General features: G+C 37.8%; 1 protein-coding gene across 2 annotated transcripts in view; it reads right to left on the bottom strand.

The window, feature by feature from the left end:
* LOC126354874 (regulator of telomere elongation helicase 1 homolog) overlaps window positions 1–20,126 on the bottom strand; it is a 102,121-nt gene that overhangs the window by 16,754 nt on the left and 65,241 nt on the right. For both annotated transcript variants that reach the window (XR_007565389.1, XM_050004881.1), the window contains exons 12-14: window positions 19,333–19,572; window positions 3,778–4,311; window positions 3,381–3,525 (exon numbers count right to left, since the gene is read on the bottom strand). Coding sequence is in view for 1 of the 2 variants with exons in the window: in XM_050004881.1 (XP_049860838.1) it covers window positions 3,381–3,525; window positions 3,778–4,311; window positions 19,333–19,572 (919 nt within the window). In the remaining variant the exon portion in view is untranslated. The remainder of the gene's footprint in view (window positions 1–3,380; window positions 3,526–3,777; window positions 4,312–19,332; window positions 19,573–20,126) is intronic.

Below are 20,126 nucleotides of genomic sequence, written 5' to 3'. Positions count from 1 at the left end.
GTGACTTCTGGCAGGAAACAACTGCATGATGGTGGCGGTGGTAGTGGTGGTGGTGATAAATGCATTGTTCCTGAATGCAAGGTCTTATGTCACACACTGAGCATTCAGTGAGGTGTTAGGAGCATGTGAGGAGACAGATAGCTGTCAGCAGTTATCAAATAAGTTAACTGTTGACAAACAAGCTTATTTAAACAGTTTCTCATTTCAATTTTTTTGTTCACTCAAAGATATATTATTTTGTAAAGATACTCACTATTATTGTGAAAAAAAATATTGTTATTAACAAAGTGATTACATTCACCATTCTATTTTTATTGTTATTTGACATGTCTATGCTACATTCTCCTGCATCTGGCTAGTGCATAAATATAACAACAGAATTTGACCCTTACAATTATCTCACACCTTAGACAGAGATGTGCTCCTTTTCTGCTAACAGTATTCATACACACTACTTCTGAACAGACTACGAGCAGCTTACACCGAGCTGAAATTGTGATTTCATTGCTATAGAAATCATATGCAGCACCAGTAAAATTTGTAATTCTTTCGTATGAGATCCTACATGTCTTTTCAACACTTCCATGGCTTGTATGTGTCTTATCACAAATAAATGAAAACAAAAAGAATATTCTTCAACAGTCGAACTGAAAAAATATGTAGATAATGCGATAAAACTGTATTACCTGTCAGCTCAAACACAAATACAGTTATGTACAAACAAATGATGTACAGAATGAGATTTTCATTCTGCAGCGAAGTGTGCACTGATATGAAACTTCCTGGCATATTAAAACTGGTTGCCAGACCGAGACTAGAACTCTGAACCTTTGCCTTTTGTGGGCAAGCACCCTACTATCTGAGCAACTCAAGCACGACTCACACCCCGCACTAACAGCTTTAGTTCTGCCAGTACCTCATCTCCTACCTTCCAAACTTCACAGAAGCTCACCTGCAAACCTTCGATGATGTTAACAGCTGCATCTGGCAGATAAACAAAGTCAGAGGTCTCAGCTCAGACATGGCTCACAATGCTGTACAATCCGTGACCGTATGTGTTCAGTTTTAGTATATAGATGTCACTTTGTATAAACAAATTATCTTCAAACGAGATATTACAACAAAAGGAAAATAAAAAATATTCCAACTTACCACATAGTAGTACCCTGACACAGTGAAACATAAGCTAGTGGACTGTTCCAAGTAACAGATGAGCAAGAGGAAGGAAGGGGGAGAGGAGTCCTCGTCTGAGCTGGAGATCTTGGTGACTTTCGTGCTTAATCCTACATTGTTTCCTCAGACTGAAGACATTGACTAGGCTAGTAAAGATACACATGGCTGCAAAAGCTGGTGTTTCTGGCAGCATTTGTTCAGATGGATAAGGTACGCCTAATTGAAAAGGAGACTTTCGCTGTAGTGGTGTTTTATGTAATTCCAGTGGGTTAATGTATTTACCAAGAGATGGCACGGTGCTACTATCAGTTACACATGTGGAGTTGACGGCTTCGCAGCCATTTCCTCATTTCTAGAGAGTTGTTTCTATATTTCATTTCACGACGAATTCCTCCTGATCAGCACAAAGAGTGGTTATCCAATTTCTTCACACAGAAGAGGAGCATGCTTCACAAATTTAAAACATCATGAAAGAACTGTATCGAGAGCAGTGTCTTGCATGGTGTACAGTATTCTGGTGGTGTCAGTGTTATGAGACTGGAATGTAAACTTCAAGGATATGCCATGCCCTGGCAGATGCACGTTACCACCACCAGTGCCACAATTTCGGTTGTGGAGGAGTTCATACAGATGAAAAAGCAGATCACCACACATGATACTGTTGTTGAACTGTCAACATGCAAAGGAACAGTGTATCACATACTCTGTGAGAAGCTTTGTTATAGCAAAGTTTGTGCACAGTGCATGTCCAAGCATCTTTCAGAAGATCAGAAGAAGGTGAAAATGGGTGTTAGTTTCACCCTTCTATTGAGATAAATAGGGCAAGGAATGGATTTCTTTGCTAAGATTGTGGCATGTGATAAAAGGTGATGTCACCAGTTTGGCCCTGTCTACAAACAGATGAACAGGGAGGGGAGTGGTAACATTTGGGCTCGTCTCTTCAAAAAAAAGCCCACTGTGCCACAAAGGCTAGAAAGTGATGCTTAGTTTCTTTTTCAATGAAGAAGGACCTCTACTTATCAACTGCCTACTTATCAACTGGCTAACATTGTTTGCAACAGTTAATGTTTGGCAGTATTGCAATACATTTCTGAGGCTCAAGCAGACCATCAAGAACAAGTACAGGGGCAATTTCTCAAATTGGATAGCTCCTTCAGAAATTTAATTGGGAGGTCCTAGAACATCCTCCTTACAGCCCCAGCATCTCCTCATGTGACTAATTTCAGAAGTCCACCGTGGCAAGGAAGTACAGCACATTATGGAAAACCAGATCCATCAGTGACCCAGGAGTTTCCTGCACTGAAGCCTTCCAATCTCTTCCGACATGCTGGGATCTGTGTATCAATGTCAGTGGCAATTATGTATAGTCATATTGTTCCACGTGAACTGTAATTCTATCATTGTTTTTAAAATTTCTTTCCATGTAACTGCAATTGCATTTTCATTTGGGTACACCTTACATTAATTTATAAAGACACAAACACGTGAATAACAACACTTGATAATTAAAATTAATTAGAGAGAGCACAGTTTCTTTATATCTTGAATGCATCTATAACAACAAGCATCACTTTAAAGCTAAACCAAATGTTACATTGAAGGGAACAAAGGCAGAAGAACATAGGAAAAACCAAAGTGAGAAAATGAAGAGATTTTGAGAAAGAAAAAGAAAGCAATGATATCAGTAAAATAAGTACAATCCTGCACCACAGCTGGGCATAATTATGTTAAAAAAAATTGTAAAAGTTGCATGTATATTCAGTTTTTGTGACAAACATTGTGGTAATAGCCTAAAAATTAATATAAATCAAACATAATAATTCATAAATATTAAACAAAAGCAGGTGCATTGCTAAGCTGAATTAAGGTACGGGGTGTTCAAAAAGTCTCTCCGCAGTGCCATATGATTAGAGGAATTGAATTGTGTATTCAACAACAGGGGCCACACTTTCAGCATTTAATGTGAAAATCTGCAAGTAAAAATGAATATTCAATAAATTAATAACTTGTATTTTACTGAGTTTCATTTCGGTATATTCAATGTGGCATACAGTACGCGCAGCTAACAATCATACGGCACTGCGGAGAGACTTTTTGAACACCCCATATTTTACTAACATTATGAAACAGATCACAGAAAATATATAAATATTAAGAATGTTATTTTTTCAGAATTCACAGTGTTATATACAAATAAAAATATTTACCTAAGAAATATGGATTTAATTCCTTTGACCGTAAGAAAATATCTTTCAGTTGCAGAAGGAGCTTTTTCACATTACTTTCAGTCTTGTATTCTTTCACAACAGAGATAAATTTCTGGTAATTTTCAGTATCAAGTGCACCTTTTACCTGAAAATATTTAACAATTGTTAATTAAAGGAACTAAACTTAATAGATGGTTATAGACTTAAGCGTATAATTGTCTAAAATGGGGGAAGGGGGGGCATCAGAGAGGGAGATGGAGAGGGAGGTGAGAATGGGCATATGGTGACAAAATAGGACTGTGAAACTCTGTTCTGAAACAACTTGATAATTTGCTGTTGAACCAATAAAGGTAGTTGTAATGTTTAATAAATATTCAGACAAATATAAATATCTTACCTTCTTTACATAGTTTGTAATATCATCCAGTTTGTCTGTGCCAGATTTACTAGGTGCAGCTCCTGAAGAGGAACTGTATTTAGACACCTCTTTGAACCTGTTAGTAGAAAGAGGCAAGGGGATTGCATTTTCTGAAGTGTTTTGATTTGATTCAGACAGCACATATGTGAAAGGTGCCATCTTCATCTTCTTCTTCTTGGCTGGTGGAGGTTGTGAACTGCTCCCTTTAATATCAATAGTACCTCTGTTCTTGGATACACTGTCAGGCATTTCATTCAGCAAATTAATGCATGTAGTATGGGGTTCAAGAGCATCCAAAAGGCTTCCATTTGTGAAAGGATTGTTACTCATTGCTGAACTCTGAGTAATGGAGGCACTAGTTGTATATTCATTCATTGACCATGAAGTCGCATTATCATCTGATTTATGACTGTCTTCCTTGGTGTTTATTAAACGACCAACTGCTGTTCCAAATGATGCTGGTACAGGTGGTAAAGAAACATCTGAAATACTTAACACAGATGCTGATGGAAACTGCAAAGCAAAATACCACAGTCCATTACAATAAGCTAATAAACACAATAAAAAATCATATACCATATTTACTTGAATCTAAGCCGCAGTTTTTTTTTCCGTTTTTTGTAATCCAAAAAAGCGCCTGTGACAGAATCGAGTGCAAAGCTAGCAGAAGTTCTGAAAAATGTTGGTGGATGCCCCCACAACTAACTTCTGCCGTCTAATATATGTAGTGCTACACAGGCATGCTTTGTAGGCATAAAGATAAATACTGGCACCAAAACCTCTGTGTCAGCAAATAAATTTAAAAAAAGGAGGAAGACGAGCTTATTTCTCCGCCCTAAGTTCGACCACTGCATTTTCATACATTATCCAAGGAAGTAAATACAAATTTCGTATTGTTCATCTTCGAATGTAGCAGCATTTCAATGTACTATGAAAATCCGACTGGCAAGACTGTTTGGGATGTTTGTCAATATGGCCAACTCTACGTTCTGAATTTTTTCCTACCTGTGAGAAGAGATGGTTACTAACAGCAACTTTTATGAATTGTGAATCACATGCAGTATTCTCTTCACCATAAGAATAATACGAATATCAACATTTTGCCATGTAATGTTTCCTGTTTGCTGCTATCTCATTTAAATCCTGTCTGCCTAATAAACTACAAAACTAGAGTGAGACAACAGCAAACGCGGAAGAACATACATATCATGTCATGTTTATATTCGTATTATTCTTATGCCTAATAGTGATACAGTCAGAAATGAAGCACGGCAATTGACTAGATTTATAAATCTAAGATGACTAATTTCTGTGCAGAATGTAATGTAATAAATAGGTGCCTGCAAAGATTTTCAAACAGAGAAAAAGTTTCGCTAAACTCTCGTTCAGAACATCTTCTATCATACGCAGTCTATTATTTGGTTCTTGTTGATCATTATCAAAGAAAGCAGCAGTGTAAGTAACAAAAAATAGCAGTCTCTTGCCACTGTTTCGCTAATGAGACGATTCCTTTTTTTTTTTTTTTTTTTTTTTTTTTTTTTTTTTTTTTTTTTTTAATTGTAAGCGGCTGTAGTGAGCACAAATGCAAGCCATGCCACTAGTGGTGACAGGCCGTAAACATGCACAATAAGAATGCGACAAACAATGCATGCCACAGTACAGTAATGCAGTTTAAACTTAGAATGACGTAAACACCTATAACAAAGAAAATGGCGCTTATCAGATCAAAGAAAAATAAGCAACCAATTCAAACCAGATGAAGCACGTGAAAAAGGAAGGGTACACGTATAAATACAGACGGAGCGCCTGACGCAAAGCAATGTCTACCCGGTAAAGCTTACAAACTACTGTAGCTGTGTCATCATTCATTCGATCTAAATTGTGTCTCATATTACAATGAACCAACTTTGTTTCAATTTGGTGATGCAACCAAAAACTTTTATCTCCCCTTGAATTTCGAGTCCAAAATTTCAGGTGCGGCTTAGATTCGGGAAATTTTTTTTCCTTAATTTTGAGTCATTTTTCAGGTGTGGTTTAGATTCGAGTGTGGCTTAGATTCGAGTAAATACGGTACTCGGCCAACAGTTTAACAACCACAAGTCCAAGTACATTTACACCCACATCTACGTACATACTCTGCAAGCCACTGTATGACGCATGGAGAAGGATACCTGCTAGCTCTACTACTCACTTTCTTTTCCTTTCCACTTGGAAACAGAGGGAGAGAAAACTGACTATCCACAAGAATCTGTACATGCACTAATTTGTCTTATCTTCATGCCTCTTGGGCGGAATGTACATTGGTGGCAGTAGAATCATTCTGCAGTCAGCCTCAAATATCAGTTCTCTAAATTTTCAAAATAGTGTTCCACAAATAGAACTTCCTCTTCCCTTCAGAGATTCCCAACCAAGATCACGAAACATCTCCATGATACTCACATGTTGATAGAACATACCAGTAACAAATCTAGCAGTCTGCCTCTGAAATGTTTCAACGTCTCTCTTTAATCCAATCTGGTGGGTATCCAAAACACTCGAGCAGGGCTCAGAAAATGGATCATACTAGTGTTCTATATGCACTCTCCTTTACAGATGAACCACAGTTTTACTCTTCCCATGAATCAAAGTTGACCATTCACCTTCCCTACTACTGTCCTTACATGCTCATTCCATTCCATATCACTTTGCAAAGTTATGCCTAGATGTTTAATCAATGTGACTGTGTCAAGCAGCACATTACTAACACTATACTCAAACATTACAGGATTATTTCTCCTACTCATCTGCATTAGCTTCCATTCTTCTACATTTATACCTAGCTGCCATTCATCACACGAACTAGAAAGTTGAATTGTATCCAACATCCACTCATCATCGACACCTTCCTGTACACCACAGCATCATCAGCAAACTTTTTATATGTCCATCCTTGTGCCAGGAGGTCTGGGGGACTAGGGCAGTTCATCACTGTAAGAAAACTAAACACCTACAGCCATCCTTAAGTTATGGTGTAGCTACCAGTTTCGGCATTTCAATGCACCATCTTCATGACTTAGTTGACTCTGAAGGGGTTATTCCAATCCATATATATGATGTAACAGTGGCGAACAACTACTTTATGCAGACTACCTATAATTGTGATGTCTCTTCAACCATCAAATGTCAACATTTTGGCATGTACGGTCACTGAGTGACTGATTAGATGATTTTGAACTGCTTACTCATTTCATGTAAGACCAAAACCTCTTAGGTTTCTTATTTATATCTAATAAAAAAACAATGTAGCTTCGCACTGACAGTGCAAATGTTAGCTAATGCCACTGGCATGGACACAAGGAAAATTGCATACCATAGCTACTTAAACTCTGTTATAATATATTGTTATTTGGGGAATTTTGAGCAAAATAACTCACATACTGATTTACAGAAAAGAATCATTAGATATGTGTGCTGTGCAGCCAAGGAAATCATGTGTCTCATTATTTAAAAATCCTAAATTATTAACAGTCCTTCCCTATATATCTGTGATATATTTTTTCTCTTTTTTCTTTTTTTTTACATGGCAGTTTAGAATTACAGAAGGAAAAATGTTTTGATCACAGATATAATACAAGAGACAAAAATAATTTTATGCTCCCTGCTCATCATTTAAACTTATATGCTGAGACTCCCCAGCATAAAAGAAAATTTACAACAAACTAAAAGCCGAGAATGACTTTAAATTCTACATGATACAGTGGAACTTCAATTTCACATTCTTCAATTTTACGTTTTTCACGATTGTACACCAAAAATTTGTAGCCCAGGTGCTAAAAATTTCTCAATTTTACATTCCTTCCTAATAAGGTAGTCACTGTCCTCACCCATCCAGCCCCCTCCCTGTTCCCATTCCAGAACTACACAGTCGTCATTTCACCACCACACCCAGTCTTTTAATTTCTTTTTATTTCCCTCCTTTCTGCTACTTACCCCATCCCTCCTCCGCATCTTCTCTCCGGCCCTCCGTCTGAACTGCAACACTTCACTGTACGCCACTCCCACCATACTATTCCTCCCCCTCCCCGCCCCAGCCTCCTCCTTACCCCCACCCAGTCGCCACTCCCAGCATACACTGGTGCTGCTGCTCACAGTGTGGTTTCAGCTCTCTGAGATTGAAGACACGAGTGTGTGTGTGTGTGTGTGTGTGTGTGTGTGTGTGTGTGTGTGTGTGTGTGTGTGTGTGTGTGTGTGTGTGTGTGTGTACTGCTGACTAAATAGCCGAAAGCTATAATTGTGTGAATGTTTTTGTTGTGCCTATCGCGACTCAGCATCTCCGCTATATGGTGAGTGGTAACTTTCCTTCTCTGGTATTGAAAATATACTTTTAGTGCAGATTATGTGCTATGATACAGATGTTACATGGAAATTCAACAACGGCTTGGTGATAGCACATTTTGAAGACCTTCGTGTTCAAATATGACATGATACAGTTGCAAAAACTACATATACTACTCATGTATATACTTTGCACAACGCGTCGTAGATCATAAAGATTGGCAGCAGTGGTAGAGGGCACAAAGCAAAACTGTAGCACTTGAGCTTTCTTTCAAATTTACATTTTACACAGTGTACAGAAATTTACTGAACCAATTTATAATAAGCTTGTAATGTCAATTTGGGAAGCAAACTCATTTTTTCATATGTTTGTTTCTCTCATCAAGCCTAAAATTACACTTTATTGGCACCAAGTATATGAAGTGAGGATCGTAAGAAAAGCATTAATATAACAGCAATGGTGACAAAGTTTGTCAGGAAGCAGATGTCTACATATGCTTATGGTTTAACCACTTAGCTACTGTGATGTTTTTGGTCTAATTCAGCACATTTATCAGTTTTTTCTTTCCTGGGTGAGCACAGAGGATGATCTCTCAAAAAAGTATGTTTTGAATGTACAGTTTGTTGTCATAGCATGTTGGAAAATAGCTCAGTTACCTTGTACCCAACTACCAATTTCAATTTTTTTGATGAATTTTTACTTGCTGTTACACATCAGTGATTTTTTAAGTCCTGATGAAACTCAATGCCAAAAATTATTGTATAAACATTTTATTCTTCATTTAATTTCCTTCACTTGGACCCGTTTTATACAAAGTATTGGAGAGGACTGAGATTTTTAATCATACATGCCAATTACATGTGCTTTTTTGTGGGGGTTACATTTTTCTCAATTCTGCATTTTCCTCAATTTAGGTTTTTTAAGTCTGGACTGTATGAAAATGTAGAATAGGGGTTTCACTGTTTTCTACTTCAGCAATGCAAAAGAGTATATCAACATAAAATATACGACAATCAAGCGAGCGAAACATATCAAATTATCACACGTTAGCCACAACACAAATTTTCTAACACTTATTTTCTCTCACATTACTATGTACATCATGATTCATGAGTTCACTTTAACAGCACCACAGTGGGCCACACCCTGCAGAACATATTTCAAAAATAGTTGTTGTCTTCTGAACTGAATGCATTATATATCAATTGAAAGGGGAAAGTCTGTAGATTTTTAAAATGCAAAAAAGGAAAAATTGAACATTTCACGATTTTGAATCTTTCTGGAGCTGCTGAAGGTCACATAACAGTCCTATCACACTCTCTTGGAATACTCCTGAAATTTCCTCTGTAGTGTCAGGAAGTCGTTTCTGAAAGTATTTGTATGGAGTGTATCCATGTATGGAAGTGAAACATGGACGATAAATAGTTTGGACAAGAAGAGAATAGAAACTTTTGAAATGTGGTGCCACAGAAGAATGCTGAAGATTAGATGGGTAGATCACGTAACTAATGAGGAGGTATTGAACAGAATTGGAGAGAAGAGAAGTTTGTGGCACATCTTGACTAGAAGAAGGGATCGGTTGATAGGACATGTTCTGAGGCATCAAGGGATCACCAATTTAGTATTGGAGGGCAGCGTGGAGGGTAAAAATCGTAGAGGGAGACCAAGAGATGAATACACTAAGCGGATTCAGAAGGATGTAGGTTGAAGTAGGTACTGGGAGATGAAGAAGCTTGCACAGGATAGAGTAGCATGGAGAGCTGCATCAAACCAGTCTCAGGACTGAAGACCACAACAACAACAGCTACTCCTACTCTGTTATAAAGTGTGATATCGTTATTTGGGTGATATTGAGCAAAATAATGCACATACTGAATTACAGAAAAGGATCACTGGAAATGTGTGCTGTTTATCCAAGGAAATAATTTCTGACCTTATTTAAAAATCTAAAATTATTCACTGTCCCTACCTATATATCTATGATATCATCTTTTTAGTAAAGTTTTACTTCTGAAGTCACTGAATGCTTGTCTCGTTGCTTTCCTTATGATTATTTTCACTTCATTCAAGTTTTTTCTGGCAGCTAGGTTTTGACTTCTCTTGGTTCTGTGATGAAGCTTTCTTTGTTTATTATCAGTTTTCTAGCACAGTTATTGAAGAATGGTGGGTCTTTCCCACCCCTTAAGACCTTGCTCAAAACATACTTGTCTGAGTCATACTGAACAATGCTTTTGAATTTTTTCAATCTGTTTTCTACATCTTCATCCTCAGCACTGAATATTTGATGTTGACTACTCAGATATTCTGCAATTTGTATCCTTTCACTCTTGCTGAGCAAAAATATTTTCCTACCTTTCTTAACATTTCTTTTCAGTTCCTGTAGTCGCAGATGCTACCATTGCCTTATTATCATTGACACCCTCCTCAACATTAACTGATTAGAAAAGTTCAAGTCTGTTTGTTATTAGGAAATCTAAGACATTACATCAAAGTTGGTTCTCTCAACATCTGCTCAAAGTAATTTTTGGCCAACACATTCAGATTAAAATCACACAAATCCCTGTCTTAGATATCAGTTTTGACCATGGGCTCTAACATTCCAGTCATCCCCTATTACAATAGCACAATGTGTGGCTATAAAATAATGGGACTATTTCTGTAAAACATTTTATTTCAACAACATACATATTTAGTTATTGTCACCCTCAATATAATGGAACTCCTACAACACTTCATGCAAATTTTCCATTGATGGAAACAGTGCTGGATGTCTTCCACTATGAGCTCGTTGATGATGTGCACCATTTTTTGTTTCACTGCTTCAACTAACTGAAATCTTGTTCCTCTTCATGCGCATTTGGTTTTGGGGAACAGATAAAAGTCACATGGTGCTAGGTCAGGTGAATACTATGGGTGGTCAAATACTGGAATGCTGTACTTCACTAGAAACCTCTTAACTAACAATGTAGTATGAGACGGCTGTGTGACTTCTTGTTCTAAAATTTGTCTTTTTTTTCTTTTCTCAGAGTTGAGCAAGTACCTCAAGGCAGTAATGTAGTTTTATAATCTGACCTTCAGGAACATAGTGAGGGTATACACTTCCATGAATATCGACACTTTGAATCTTGATTTGCTCATTCGAGCCCTCTTTGCTCTCACTGAAGTTGGGCCCTTCCAGTCCATGGACTGGGGCTTAATTTCTGGATCATAAGTCAAAAATGATGATTCATTACATTGTCACACTTTCCAAGATATTAAAATCATTTTCAATAGTACTCAAAGTGTCAGTACAACTATTTTCACGAGTTTCTTTTTGTTCAATTGTGAGAATTTTCAGCACTCATTTTGCACACTCTTTTTTCATGTTAAACTGGTTATGTAAAATTTGTGTTGCACATTCTTTGTCAATTCCTATAGTTTCAGCAATCAATCAAATACTCAACAAACCATCTGATCAAATCAGACTTACTTCTTCAATATTTTCATCTATTTTTGATGTTGAAGGGTGTCTTTTGTGTGAGCCATCTTCAGCATCTTCTCAGCCATCTTGGAAATGCTTGAAACACTTAAAAACTCACACGCATGTTAAACAGTCTTTGCTACACATTTCTTTTAGTAAAATATAGGTTTCAGTAGCAGTTTTTCCAAGCCTCATGTGAAACTTCCCAACAATTTGTTGCTTTATTATTACACTTATGATTTTTCCGGCAAAACAAAATAACTGCTCTTACACAAATGAAGGCCATAGCCACACTGCGATGTCTACAGAAACCAGAGATGAAGGCTTCATGCTTCAGAGCTATTGGTAATTCATCTTTGGCATGTACACTTACTCTGTGATAGTATCAGTCCGATTATTTTATAGCTACATCTCATACACGCAAAATTCTGGAAGTTCTCCCTGAAATATTCTACCACTGCAACTCCTAACATAGGCGGTCTATACAAGCACCAGATTACTATTTTTGACCCACATGTGATGCTTAACTTCACCCAGATTGATTCACACTCAGAATACTTGATAACCTCAGCATGTATTATCAAATTCCTTACTGCAATAAATTTGCACCACTATTGGTGTCTTAACTATCCTTATGGCAAATATTCCAATCTAAATTTAGAATCCTAATACTATCTGGGCATTATTATCTTTAATCGGCAGTTCTAATTCTGGTACCTTATCCTGGATTCTCCTGTAATTTACTAATATCACATTAACCTTTTCTACTTCTGACCTCTAATGGCAGGCATTATCTGATAATAGTGTGCCAGGGTGTTACTTTAATTTTAAAAATAAATAAATAAAAGTAAAAAAGTTCATGTGCAAGTCACACCTGCTCTGCTACCCTAGTACCCAATTCCTGCATGTAGTGCATGCCTAACCATTAAGGACGGTCCTAAAATTCTCCACCCTATAGTGGAGATTGAGAAATTAACATCTGATACCACCACACAATTGTCTGTGCCTCTGGTTTAGACCTCCCACTCTACAGCAAACCAGAGGACCCAATGAACTCTGGATAAAATGCCAAAAATTGTGAGTTTAGCCCACATCCCACATGCGGTGCTAGCTGCTGCCATCACCAAATCACCCATCCACCAAAACGAACACAGGATAGCCTCAGAACCCAAGTGGCAGATGTCATGTGTGACAACATGAGCAGTGATTCGCAACCGTTGCCTACAGTGTGCTTGATAGCTGCCAGCAGAGTCTCCTCCACATCTCCGACATGACTCATCCGGCCCTTCCTCCCCACTCCACCCACCACCAGCCAACAGACTGAGTCAAATGCACAATAGCATTTTTTTCCTGACATGCCTGCTATGTCCCTGAGAGGTCTATAATCTGCCTAAAATTGGAGCTCCCAATGACTAGCGTATCTGTCCTCTGCACTTGCCTGGACTAAGCAGGAAAGTTGGCCACTGTCCCAGCAGGAGCCATTGTGTGCTGACTCAGAAGTATTAAACACTGGGTACAACTTTCTATCTGTTGTTAAGGTGTAAGGGGCCAGCTAATTGTCCCATTCCCTCTTTTGCCTTATGGCCAGTAACGTGCAAACCCATCACTCTCTGCCATTCACTCTTGAGTAAAGATTCAGTTATTGTATATCTGAAGATTTAGCGACAACCAGGTCACCTGTGGAGATTTTTTACATTCAAATCTGTTCATGTCTTGTCACTGGAACCCAATGTCACTGCAGCTTCCAGCAGTAGGCAGAAGCCTGTCGACAGTGGCCAATGCAGTTTACAGCTGTTTATGAACAGTGGCAAATTCTCCTTGGGTAGCACAAACACAAGTACAGTCCCCATTAACATCATTATGTGGGGGGAGGGGGTGGGGGCGGGTGGGGGGGGAGGACCTGTTAAATTCTCAAAAATAGAAAAGAAGCAGAACTAATTAAAAAAGAACAAAACGACCCCTGTAGGGAAGAAAATTATCCAACTGTGGTGCGATTGATGTTGGGATGTGCTTAAATAAACGAGGGAAATAAACAAACACTAAAATCTTCTCTGTAGAGTTCTCACTAAACACAAAGATCGCAAGATCTGCAAGCTCTTAGAACAGAAATAAAAAAAAATCTCAGCTTCGCCAGAAATTCAGCTCACACAAAAGATAAAGCAGGAAGTAAACAGACAAGTTTTAAATGTACACAGAGACTAGACAACCAGATAAAAACACAGATAAACATTCACTTCTTAACAGATGCTCATGGAAAATAAACTCTGAACAACACTAAAGGCTATGTACTAACACAAACTACTGGCACTGCCACTCTGGATGCTCCTATCACCTGTCTAGCTGTCGCTAAACTAACTGACAAACTACTCATCACAAATTCAAAGTGAACCAGCCAATGGTGGCAGTAATGATGGTCTGCAGCTACACTACTCAGTTCAGACAAAGGCTACTGCAGGAAATAAATATGCAAGCTTTAATATAAATAAAAACTAGACAATCAGATAATAACACATATAATATTCACTTCCTGGTAGAAGCTCATGGAAAATAAAGGCAGAAGTAAGATAAACTATATACATTAACTTAAACTGCTGGCACTGCCATTGCTAGACACTCCTCCCACCTGGGGAGCTGTCCCTAATCTAACATTAATTTTGCCTAGCTGTCATATTACTGTAAGTGACAATAAATTGAAGGCTTTTTCCATATGAATTATCAAAATTCTTTTGCCCACTCCCCTATTTATTTATTTTTATTACTCAACCTATCCCTTCACTGTCAGAAGGGAAAAGCTTCAGATCACAGTAAAAGACTCCCAGGGCAATGAGTGCCAATATAATTAATCACCTTTCCTCATCCAGTGTTCTCTTCCTCACATTTTGGAACTTAATCCCTTACTGGTAGCAGTTTATCTTAGACTGCCAGAGCAACAAAGTCTTCCAAGCAACTAGAAAAGGGTGCAAGAGATTCATATTTTCAAGAAGGGTAATTGAACAAATGCATAAACTGCTATAGACCTATTCTGCAGATGTCAATCTGTTGTAGAATTACAGAGCACTTTCTGTGTTAACATTTTATGTCCTTCTAGGAATAGAGAATAGTGTGCTGCATCCATCAACAAGAATCACACAAACTACACTCTCACGAACACAGTTTGTACTGCTCATCTACGAGGTACAGAACACAGTTGTGTGTCCAGGTTCATGGCAAGTTCCATGAATTTTGGAAGACGTTCAACACAGTTCTGTATTCTCATATAGTGCACAAAATACAAGCTTATGGAATACTGAACCATCTTTGTAATTGGAATGAAGATGTAGGTAACAAAACTTAGCATGTCATTCTTAACACTTAGGGTGCCATACCCATAATATTAAACACACAACATCTTAGTGAGGACTGCCATAACCCTAATATAACAGGCAGTGCACCTCATTAGTTCTTGTGAGTAATACTGGTTATTCAGCAGATAAGAGAAGGGACATCAACAATTCTAGTACACATTTCTGCAGTCTGATTCATAACAAGGCACTCTGTTTATCGAAGCACTCAAACAAGCAAGTTGAAAGTAAGACGTCACTGTTAGTGCATTGTGTACTTTAAGCAATATGTTTGATAATAATCCACTCAGTGACGCAGAGATTTTTTACATTCTCAAAGAATCTGAAGATGAACTTAGTGATCTTTTTGATGTTGATGACATGGATGAAGAGTTCAATTACAATTTATCTGATTCAAATAAGAAAGTTTCTGTAATTTTTATGTTGTATACATATTTTGTTAGCATAATGTATCTGATGAAATAATGGAATGTGATGCCTCCTCCCTCCCACCTGAAAAGACATTATTTTGAAACTCCAGTGACAATGGGTTATTTAACAGAAGAACAATACTTTAATAATCATTTAAAGAGCTATTAATATGCTATATTTCAAAGTAACAATAATAATTTCACATACTTCTTACAAACTAATCATGATTGTAAAATCAGATATTTTTGAGCTTATACAAAGGCTTCCCAAGTCATTCTTTGCATCCGCTATTCACAGGTGGAATAAAAAGGGAAGAAATGATTGTCGCTCACTGAATGTCATCTGCCACACACCATATGGTGGCTTGCAAAGTATATAGATTCAGAAGTGGTAACATTCTTCTTTTTGTTTGTTATGGTATCATGGTATCTGATTGTTATTTTCACTTGATTTGCAAATACATTTACAATGAGAAATAGTAACTACGTAGACAGAAACTTACCTAATAGTAACAACTGTTTAATATCAACTTGAGATAACAGAATATGTAAGACAAGGGAAAGGCAACCACTTACCTCTTACCTATAGATGACTGGTGTATGGCCTACAGAAACACTGCCACCTCCCACCCCCACAATAGGTGCTCTCTCTCTCTCTCTCTCTCTCTCTCTCTCTCTCTCTCTCTCTCTCACACACACACACACACACACACACACACACACACACACACACACACACACACACTTTTTTTTTGCTTTTTGCACCCCTCTCTTCCCCCCTCCCTTTTTTGGCAACTTCTCCCTTATTCTCTCACTCTTTATCATCACTGCAGCAGCCAAGTCATCTAGTGCAACAAGATCTGCCTCACACAATCCTGGTTAAACTCCCCCCCCCACCTCCTTGTCTCATGCATCCTTCCCTACTCCCTCCCAACTTCCATCCACATAGGCAACTACTTTCAATAACTGATATTCAATAATTAGTCTTTCCCCTACCACAGGGATGTACATTTGGCGTCTGTGTGTGAGAATGTGTGTACTCTTACCAGTAAAAGAGCATGAGCTTGAAAGCTAATGTTAACTGTTTGTTGTTATGTGTTCCTGTGTGCCACACACCAGTCCTGTGCCATGCACCAGTCCTCTGTAAGTAAGTGGTTACCTTTCCCTCCCTACTCCATCCCAACCTTCATCCACATAGGCACCTACTTTCAGTAACACTGGGCAACAATGAATGTTCCGGGCTGAAAAACTGGAAATTTACATGTTATTTCCATCTGCTGAATTCAAAAATCACCATAAAAATGACAGATTAGCTGTTGTTTTGAAGATAAAGTGACATTTCATTTTTTAGAGTGAACATTTTAAATTTGGGGATTTTTTTTTTAGTTGGTACACCTGTCATATAACAAAACACAAATGCTCTCCAGCTGTTTGTAAGTCATAAACGTAGATACTGTTGCTGTGACTGTGAATTACATGTAGTTTCTACTCAAATTATTGCAAAATTTCTGGTTCGCGAGTGCTTTTTTAGTGCAAAATTTGTAAAAATGCCATGAAAACGTGTAAATATGGTGAATAACTTTTATTATATTTGTGGTGAAATAACATTTTCCTCACAGAAACGCAATCTGACGCCTCTTGTAAAGACTGCCTATCAGTATTATTTCGGTATGAAAGTAGGGGACCAGGATAAGTCTTGGGCTACACATATATGTTGCAACGCATGTTCAGCTACACTGCGAGAATGGCTGAAAAAGAAGAAACGATCTATGGCTTTCACTGTGCCTATGATTTGGCGGGAGCCTACAAACCATACAGATGGCTGCTATTTCTGCCTGACTCCACTTACAAAGGCAGGATTGTCTATGAAGAAAAGAAGAACAGTTCAGTTCCATCTGCTATTCGACCCATTCCACATTCGGATAGTTTACTAGTTCCTACTCCACCCACCCAAAAATTGTGTGTTTGAAGTAGAAAATGAAGAGAGTGTGGAACAAGAAGAACAAAACAAGCCTTCCACATCCCATGCCTCTTGTAATGGAGTTCCACAGAATCCCTACACAAAGACGAACAGTAATCCACAGGCATTACTTCATTCCAACGGCCCTGATATCTTTGTTCCATAACAGAAATGTCCTGATGGAATCTCTCACCATGATGATAAACCACACAGACTGAGTTATCTCGTTAGAGACCTTGGCCTCTGAAAGGAGAATGCAGAAATTCTTGGGTCTCGACTACAGCACTGGAATCTTCTCAAAAGTGATGTGAGAATCTCACAGTACAGGAAATGTCACATGGAACTGCTTCCCCCCACCCCCCTCTTTTTTTTTTTTCTTTTTTTTTTTTTCTTTTTTTTTTGAAGCAAAATTAATGGCTTGATAAAATTTTTGAATTTGAACCATGATACAACTGATGGAGGCTATTCATAGACTCCTTCAAACTTAGTTTGAAAGCTGTGTTACTTCACAATTGGAACCTTCTTTCATCTATTACTGTTGGTCAGGCTGCTCACATGAAGGAGACATATGCAAATATTACAGCTCTCTTGGACTCAATTAAATATCATGAACACAAATGGCAAACCTGTGGTGATCTAAAAGTCATTGCCATACTCTTAGGAATGCAACTGGGTTACACAAAGCATTGCTGCTTCTTATGTACGTGAGACAGTAGAGAGAGGAAATTGCATTATATTAAAGAAGACTGGCCTGCAAGAAATCTTCACAAGAAAAATGTCGTTGCCAAGCCTCTTGTGGACCCAAAAGACATTCTTCTTCCATCCCTGCATATCAAGCTGGGTTTGATGAGAAACTTTGTCAAAGCTATGAACCGAGAAGGACAGGCCTTTAAGTAAATAAGAGAAATTTTTGAAATTAAGTGATGCAAAAGTTAAGGAAGGCATTTTTGTCGGACCACAAATAAGATAACTTGTAAAGGATCCTGCATTTGACCAAGATTTGGAGGGGAAAGAAAAGGAAGCTTGGCATGCCTTCAAGGGTGTTGTTCATGGACTTTTAGGCAACAAAAGAGATGACAACTACAAGCATTTGGTAACAGTGCTCATGCAAAAATACCGTAACCTTGGATGCAACATGTCCCTTAAGATCCATTTTCTCCACTCCCACCCAAACATTTTCCCTCCTAGTTGTGGAGCTGTTAGTGATGAACATGGTGAGAGATTCCATCAGGACATTTCTGTTATGGAACAAAGATATCAGGGTCGTTGGAATGAAGTAATGCTTGTGGATTACTGTTGGTCTTTGTGTAGGGATTCTGCGGAACTCCATTACAAGAGGCAAACTAAGAGACGACGAAGTCAATAGGTCACTACATGATTCTCTTCAGACACGACCACCTGCGAAGTATTTTTCCAGCAATTTAGAACTCTTAGCATGTAATTACCAGTTTAAAAAAATCAAATGCACTTTCATTGTTGTTATCATGTACATAATTAAAATGTATCCTATTCTCTCAATCTGTTAATATGTAATACTTCAACCTTGTGTATATCATAGAAACTAGAGCTAATAAAAATTTTTCGTTGTCATATTTATTTTTCTCAACCCAAAATTAGTAGGAATTGCCCCATGAAGTGCTTGAAACATTCAAAAATTAGTTTTTCCGCTACTACAGGCATGCACATTTGGTGTCTGTGTGTGAGAATGTGTGTACTCTTACCGGTAAAAGAGTAAGAGCTTGAAAGCTAGTGTTAACTGTTTTTTGTTGTGTGTTCCTGTATGCCACGCACAAGTCCTATGTAAGTAAGTGGTTACCTTTCCATTATTTTACACATTTTTCCATCCCGGAATTTCCATTACTGAACTAACAGAATAAATTATATATTCATATATTCAGGAATATCTCTCTCTCTCTCTCTCTCTCTCTCTCTCTCTCTCTCTCTCTCTCTCTCTCTCTCTCTGTGTGTGTGTGTGTGTGTGTGTGTGTGTGTGTGTGTGTGTGTTACACTTGTCTCCTAGACAAAAGACAAATAACTGCTGTACATACCATAAGTTCAGCTTGTCTAAAGAAGGATCGTATATTCCTCACAATGGGACCAAACTGACGAAAAGTCTTAATGTGTGGTTGCAACCATGCAGATAGTTGTTTCTTGAAACTGGCATTCTCAAATCTCAAATCACAGAGCAGGACAGCACCATAATCCTTGGCATGTCTAATGACACGTCCCATAGCCTGATTCACAGCTCTTGATGCCTCCAGCTGATACCAGTCACGACCTGACAACATCTGTATACATTTTTCAGTTACTGGTTTTGAAGGTAAAGTAACTATACAAACAATAACTGAAAGTACCGTTTAACAAAAAAATAAAACTGTGAATCAAAAAGTGATATTATGAGTGAGACTGAATCACATGACTTTTCTATCTGCTCTTGTTCACCTGGCTTTTCATGTTCATATTTTACAAACACTGCAACATAATACACTATACATGCATGCTTCTTAAAATATGAAACTGTTCAAGAATGAATGAAAGCATTTTTTTTATGGCTGTTAATGGATGGCTGCAGTCTGTTGAATATCGGTTGTAGTAGCTTAGTTCCTAAATGGGTTAAATGACATTGATTTTATAACAAATTAAAGAAATGAATTTAAAAATATACAAACCACTAAAGACACACCACACAGGCAAAGTGAAAAATGTATTATTTAAAAAAATTAATTAGTATTATATCATTACAGAAGTTACTCGATGCTAAATCTTGAATTTCTTCATTTCATATGTACATTTGCTTTATTTTTGTCTTTTCAGCCAAGTTACCATAATCACTTCAAAAAAT

This window comes from Schistocerca gregaria, chromosome 3 (assembly GCF_023897955.1).
Source record: "Schistocerca gregaria isolate iqSchGreg1 chromosome 3, iqSchGreg1.2, whole genome shotgun sequence".
NCBI classification, from domain to species: Eukaryota; Metazoa; Arthropoda; class Insecta; order Orthoptera; family Acrididae; genus Schistocerca; species Schistocerca gregaria.
The sequence above is the reverse complement of the archived record's forward strand: the minus strand, read 5'-3'. Positions and strand labels throughout refer to the sequence as shown.